A 7,253-nucleotide genomic window follows, 5' to 3' on the forward strand; every position below is an offset into this window, starting at 1 on the left:
TTTTTTTTGAGATGGAGTCCCGCTCTGTTGTTCAGGCTGGAGTGCAGTGGTGCGATCTCGGCTCACCACAACCTCCGCTTCCTGGGGTCATTCTCCTGCCTCAGCCTCCCTAGTAGCTGGGATTATAGGCACGCACCACCAGGCCCAGCAAAGTTTTTGTATTTTTAGTAGAGACAGGGTTTTGCCATGTTGACCAGCCTGGTCTTGAACTCCTTACCTCAGGTGATTTGCCCACCTTGGCCTCCCAAAGTGCTGGGATTACAGGTGTGAGCCACCACGCCTGGCCAATGTCTACCCATTTCACACGTTTAGGAAGTTCCCACAAATGTGAAAATAAAACATAAGAGCATTGTCTCTGACTTAGTGTTGCACAGCCACCAGCAGCCACCAAAACAATAATATACCAGTGAGAATTAAGTTCTCATGTGCACATATTATACAGATGTATATTATGATAATCAAGTTCTCATGTGCACACACTATATAGATGTATATTATTATAATTAAGTTCTCATGTGCACATATTATACAGATATATACATATTATATAGATGTATGCAGTAAATGGCTCCCTACTGTACTGAACAAGAAATACTAAGTTCTTGTGCTTATAGAAGTACAAAACATTATCACACAAAAGAATATCTAGCTGACCCTCAAGCAGCCTAGTGCTAACATTTAAGCAAACTTTAAAGTAGTTACAAGGTCCCTTAAATTGTATTATTTTATAGTTACCTTAAATTGTATTATTACATAGCATACTTGAGCACTTGATCTCTTAAAAACTGATTATTACTATAACAGAGGAATTAATCCAGACCCTTAATGAACATGTTCAGAGATATAAAAATGGATAAGCGACATTTACTACACTTGAGGAACTCACAGTCTAGGTGGGAAAACAAACCTAGAAACAAATAATTAAAACAACCACCACAACAACTTAGAAGTACAGTGTTAACATGATACAGTCAATGTACTGCGATGACATTTGAGAACTCACCCTGGGAGAGTAAGTGGAATGTGGGTGGATTTCCTGGAGAAACTGGCAACAGAGCTGACCCTTAAAGAATAATTAAGAAGTTGAACTGGGCCCGGCGCGGTGGCTCAAGCCTGTAATCACAGCACTTTGGGAGGCCGAGACGGGCGGATCACGAGGTCAGAAGATCGAGACCATCCTGGCTAACCCGGTGAAACCCCGTCTCTACTAAAAAATACAAAAAAACTAGCCAGGCGAGGTGGCGGGCGCCTGTAGTCCCAGCTACTCGGGAGGCTGAGGCAGGAGAATGGCGTAAACCCAGGAGGCGGAGCTTGCAGTGAGCCAAGATCCGGTCACTGCACTCCAGCCTGGGTGACAGAGCGAGACTCCGTCTCAAAAAAAAAAAAAAAAAAAAAAAAAAGAAGTTGAACTGGAGTGACTGGAGAAGTTTTTGAGATTCTAGATCACTGGTTAAATATAATTTGAATAATTAATAATCACCTACTCTGGACCCAATATTGTTTTAACTAGTGTTAGGACAAATATAACTGTAGGGTATAGTCCTTGCCTATAGGACAACTTACAATCTATTGAGGAGGTAAAGTGTATGCCTCAAATAAAATGCTGATGGTAGACAGCAAAGTGCAGATTGCAATAGATAACGCATTCATTTTTTCATTTAACAAATATTTATTTTATATTTATTTTATAAATATGTTATATACTCTTCCAGGCACGGAGGATATGACATTGGACAAACACACAAAGTCACTGGCCTTGTGGAGGTCACATTCTAATGGATATTAATAGAGATTAACATATATGTAATATAGGGGTTTAAAAAAATCATCATCATCAATGTGTTTTGGGTAATAGCATTCCAAATCTTAACTCTGAAGAAAAGAATACAATCTGCAAATAGAGGACATCCTTAACCAAAAAATGTCATCAACAGAAAAACGCTAAATAGTCCAGTAAAATCTTTGTATTTCTTAAAATATTCTAGATGGCAATTCATAACTATATTTTCCATTAATAGTCATCAATTTGAGCTAGTGTAAAATATTTATAGCAAATAGACTATTGTTTTCTGTTACAAGGCATTATCCACTCAATTTATTTAAATTTTTAACCAAAAAAGACACCATTTGACAAAAGCAAAACAGATCTTCTAAGGATTCCCCAAATCCTAGAACATTATACATATTTAAATCTAAATATTTTAAATGTACGTCTTTGTGAACTTTTTGAGATGTGGAGACAGTAAACAGTAGTTCACAAAGCACAGGATGTGGGCTAAATGTTTCCCTGTCATAGAGAAGTAGGAAGAGATCATAAGAAAGTGACAAAGACACTGGGGCCAGTTGTATTTATTATTACTTACCTAAGATCTGGTCACTCTCAGGTATTTACTATGACTTGCTAATAATTCTGAAAAGAGCTATATTATAGAAGAGATAAAACCCAGAAACACACCCAGGTGTTTCACAAAATAAAACTATGATGCATAGTTTTATTCATACCACTATAATATGATGCATATTATTCATACCACTCTTCCTGGTCTGAGAATTCACAATAATGCTATCAACCTGCCTCATTTTAATCAACCAGTGATTATGGAAAGTTGATCTCTTTGAATTAAATCCATCACATCAAGAAAGCAGTGCCATAACAGTTTCAGTATTTACAGTGACCGAGAAATCATTTGCCCCCTTGCATGCCTTGCTTCTCATCCTGTTCAGTTGCAAGACCAGAAAAGTTGAGGAAGGAGGTTTCCCTTCATGGAAGGGGATGCATTGACATAATTATCATATAGTTTCATTTAGCGTTGATAACACATGTATTCTGCCTCAAAACTTTCCTGAGAGCGATGCCATGAGCTGCATAATAATCACTATGCTTTGATTAATTATTTTGCCAAATAAATGGAGGGATTAATTTCACTTACATACACTGATAGCCTCAGTTTCTGCAGGGTATTGCTTCCACCTATGGCAACTATTTGGAATCAAAATAGAAGTAATACAAATTGCAGTGCTGAGCATACCAAATAGTTACAGTAAAAAGATTCCCATTTCTATTATCAGAATCAAAATATCACATGAAGTTTAGAACTTGGAGTGAAGAAAACTCCTAATTAAGGGAAACTTTTGAAAGCCTTTAGCAAGTTCTTTGCTGAATGCATTTATTTAGTTTCTTGATCCTCCAACCAATCACATTGACAATGACAAAAGATATGCAAATTTAAACTGACAATAGTCAAGCCACACTGCTCTGACTCATACCAATAGGGACGTTTTCAGCATATATTCAGCTTGATATTTACACTTGAAAGGGTCAATGTAACCAAAGAACATTTTAATAGTTATTCTTGGCTATAATCTGAAAGCTATCCCATAATCATTGACCAAGAACAATGCAAACAAGAATCAAATTTATTTTGCAAAATTAACATATGAAACACGTGCATGATTTAAGCCCAGCAGAATTATGTGTTTACTCTGTCACTGTTGAATAATTGCATAGCAACAAGAAATATGCATTACTATGTTTGAATCACTATTTTGATTATACGTTTTAAGCAAACAAAACATTACGTTTTTGGTAGAATAGATCATTCGGGGTAACTTGGGACTAAATTTTCCTCCCCATTCACTCAAAGAATCCGGACTAATATATGATTGAATTCTCACTAAAAACTATATGGATGGTGTACTGAAGAATAATAACAAGCTATTCAACCAAAATCATTTGTTCACAATGGAAATAAGTTTTACCAAAGAAAAATACAAACATCCTATTAGAAACTACTATTGAAAGTAGTGCCTAAAATTTAAGCTACAATTGAAAAAAAACTGAGAGTTCTGTTTGCTTTTTATTCTTCTACCTACCTACTGATTGCGTATTACAGTCCTATAGTCTGTAATAGAAAGATTACAATTATCAGGTTTGGAAACTGTAGAACTACTAAGTTCCAGTTAATGTGTCCAATAAAATAACAGTGATCTTAGTTCAGTCCCTAGTGGACAAAAGTAGAATAACTATTATTTGGCATGATTCAGCAGGCGATGACCTAAGCGAGTGTGACCACACAGGAACAAAATAGAGCATTTGTCCTTTCCCTATCTTTTATCTTTTTAAAGGGATTGCCTGGTGTACAGACTAACTTAAAGAAGCCTGATTGCATACCTATTTCTATGTACCAAGTGAATCCATTAACGAGGGAGAGAAGCTTTTCACAAATTGGGACATTGCCTCCATTCTAGTGGCATAGTCAGTGGAATATACTTATTCTCGACTGCCTATTATTAAACAGAGTGCAAAGACAGAATGAATTGCAGAAGTGTGTTCATAATTTAATAGGCATATCTTCAACAAAAACTTTTAAATGGTTTGTAGATAAATAACTGGATAAACTATTTGATTTGATTTCTATAAATTGAGATTACATTCATACTCGACATTAACATTCATAAAATAATATGGATACTTAAATTCACCAGGTACTGTCTCTGTAACTACAATGCCCTGAGAAGGGAGGTATTTCAGGAATATAGTAGAGACTACATGTTGCGTTCAGCCCAAATCTGCAGGTGCATGTCTTCCTCTACAGCCAGCGTGTTCTCATTGTGAGCAAGCAAGCCTTTTCTGACAGTTCACATTACAATGTATCTTTTTAAATTTTTTTTTCTCAAGGACAGAAGAAAAAATATTTAACAGAAATCAGTCCTCTACTATTCTACCAGTTGCTGAAATTAACAGTTCCCTTTACATAAATATACAATTTCTCCAACCAAATATTGTATTTTATATTTACTCTCACTTCATGTTAATTTTTCTAAAGGTTAAAAAAAAAAACAAATACTTTGTGATGATTTGCCACCCCAGTGGCACAAAATTTTCTGGTGCAAAATCGATTTGATCTTATTAATTAGTATAGTCATTACGATTATTTATTTTTCACCAACTTGCTTAAGAGGTACATGCTTTCTTTCTTAAGGTAGGGTTTTGACAGAAAGACTCTTAATGCTGAACTTTAAACAAGAGAAACCAGAAATGTCATAAAATTTACCAGGGCTAGACACACACACGGGGTGCCCCCACACATTCATAGGCTTGCGCAAGCCCCCAAAGCTTGGCTTACCCAGGAAGCCAAACCCAGACAGCCGTCTTGCAATTGCAAACACTGCCCCCCTGGAGCAAAAGGTAAACACACAAATGCGCCCCTAAGGAACTTTAAGTTAGCTGCAGTGCAAGAACGGAAAAAGCTCCGTGCTATTAGAAACTGAAAGCAATCACTTACTTTTTGCAGCCACTGAGTATAATTTTCCATCACATGTTCCAGATGTTGAAGTTTCTGGGAAGAGAAATCCGGTTCCACGTGTGGAGCATCTCTCTGCAAAGCGTTTGTGTTGTACTGGTCTGTCGTACTCTCACGACAGTTCCCATCGTGTTCTGGAAGAATGAAAGTGTAGGCACATTGCCCATGTTGAATCCGGTTATATCTTCTCCCACTGTTTTCTGGACTTCGGCGCTGGTTGCTGCACCCTGTGTGAGTCAGAATGGCAGCGAGGAAAGCAAAGGAAAGGAAAACTGTCATTGTACTGCCAGCACTCTCCTTCCGTGCCTCTCGCAAAACTTGCTCCTTTCTTCTGACCTCTAAACTAGTTCTTTATTTCAGGTAAAACTGCTTGTTTGTTTGACTCTATCCCCCTCACAGAAAGCGTTTGAAGAAGAATGATAGAAAACTAGCCATTTGTTAGCTTTGTTCTAAAATGTTAAAATTTTTTATTTCACTGTAATGATATTTTCCTTCGTTAAAACTTGAGATATTTATTGCATAGTAGCTGAGATTTATTGTTTCCTCTCTGTGTGACCGTTCAGCGTGGAGCCTGCCTGAGTCAGCTGCGTGTACATATTCTAGACCCTTTCCTCTACCCTATCTGCTTCAGATCTGCTATTTTCTTCCAGACCTCAGTGAGTTTTATTAAGGTTGCACATCCAAGCCAAGCTGGAAGCAGGCAGCCTTTCACAAGATGACTTGACAGGAATGCGTGAGTGTGCCCCTATGCTAAGGATTGCTGATGGCTTAAGGCGGCAGGATCGTCTTACAAATTGGCTAGATGCGCATGACCTCGATCATGTATGGCCTTCCCGCCCCCTTCCGCAGACAATTGCCTTGAGCCTTTAGCAGATTCATGGCAAATCAATAAATAGAGCAGTCCACCTTAATACACTTTTGGTGTGCATGCTGACCTACTAAAATACAGCAAACTAGCAGTATGTTTTTAAAGTTATTATTTAGTCGAGGGACCCTAAGAAGAAAATTGGCATGATGTCCAATGAAATTATTTTTGATAGAGAATGATAAACCCGTATCATTATTAAATGTCTTTTAAAACATGTATTCTTGACTCTGAGGAAAATATGTAAAATAACAATTTTACAGAGAGTATTCTTTCATTATATTCACTTAGACTTTTAGAAGTTGAAGAAAATAGAGAGGATCAAATTAGCAAGAAAATTAGCATCATTTGTTGCTTAAAGCAATATGTTGCACAAAGCAATATAGTATGTGCATATTAAAGAGGATTATCTAAGTACCTTTTGGTATAGGGGTCTTAAATGAAACTGGTGTCCTGATCAGAATGCAACCCTTCATGTTCCGTGTATATAAACTGAGCAACTTCCCTACAAAAACAATGTGGCTACAATTTAAAGCAGTGGCTTGAGAATTATTAATTCCTGTGGTGTATCCTAATCCTATATTTTACAAGGATCTCTTTGGTGGCTACGGCTGTCTTTAACACTGGTATGGAAGTTTACATAAAAACCTCCTGTGGCTGCACAGACACACCATGTGAAAACAAGCATATATCAGGTGTGCTAACAGCCAGCAATGGGCTGTACAGGAGACATCTCTGTGCTTCTGTGAAGGAAGAAAGAAAAATTATCAGAAGATGATTTCCCAAAGGCAGCGTATAAACCTTTGAACAAAGGGACCCATAAATATAAAGAGGCGATAATTTTAGAATTCAGGGAATGGCTCTGAGATGTTTACTAGATGCAGAAAACATGAACTATGAGTTGGGATTTTCATTAGGAACTGGGAGGGCTTTTAGGCAACTGCAGTCATGGTGTAAAAACAGAAGCCACAGCTGTCATCTCCATGTCCTGGAAGGAGAACAGGGCAGTGGGTGAAGGTTGGTAGTGCTTAGAGATGGGCATTTAGGGAGAAGTTAGAGGAGAGGTCAAAACAAATTCCAGAACT

At 37.5% G+C, this 7,253-nt stretch overlaps 1 protein-coding gene across 2 annotated transcripts in view; it reads right to left on the reverse strand.

Moving 5' to 3' along the window:
- ANGPT1 (angiopoietin 1) overlaps positions 1-6,111 on the reverse strand; it is a 259,516-nt gene extending 253,405 nt beyond the window's left edge. For both annotated transcript variants that reach the window (XM_017885204.1, XM_017885203.1), the window contains exon 1: positions 5,286-6,111. In XM_017885204.1, the coding sequence (XP_017740693.1) occupies positions 5,286-5,582 (297 nt within the window). In that variant the 5' untranslated portion in view covers positions 5,583-6,111. The remainder of the gene's footprint in view (positions 1-5,285) is intronic.
- Positions 6,112-7,253: the final 1,142 nt, after the last annotated feature.

Source organism: Rhinopithecus bieti, unplaced genomic scaffold (genome assembly GCF_001698545.2).
Source record: "Rhinopithecus bieti isolate Rb0 unplaced genomic scaffold, ASM169854v2 scaffold_13352, whole genome shotgun sequence".
NCBI classification, from domain to species: domain Eukaryota; kingdom Metazoa; phylum Chordata; class Mammalia; order Primates; family Cercopithecidae; genus Rhinopithecus; species Rhinopithecus bieti.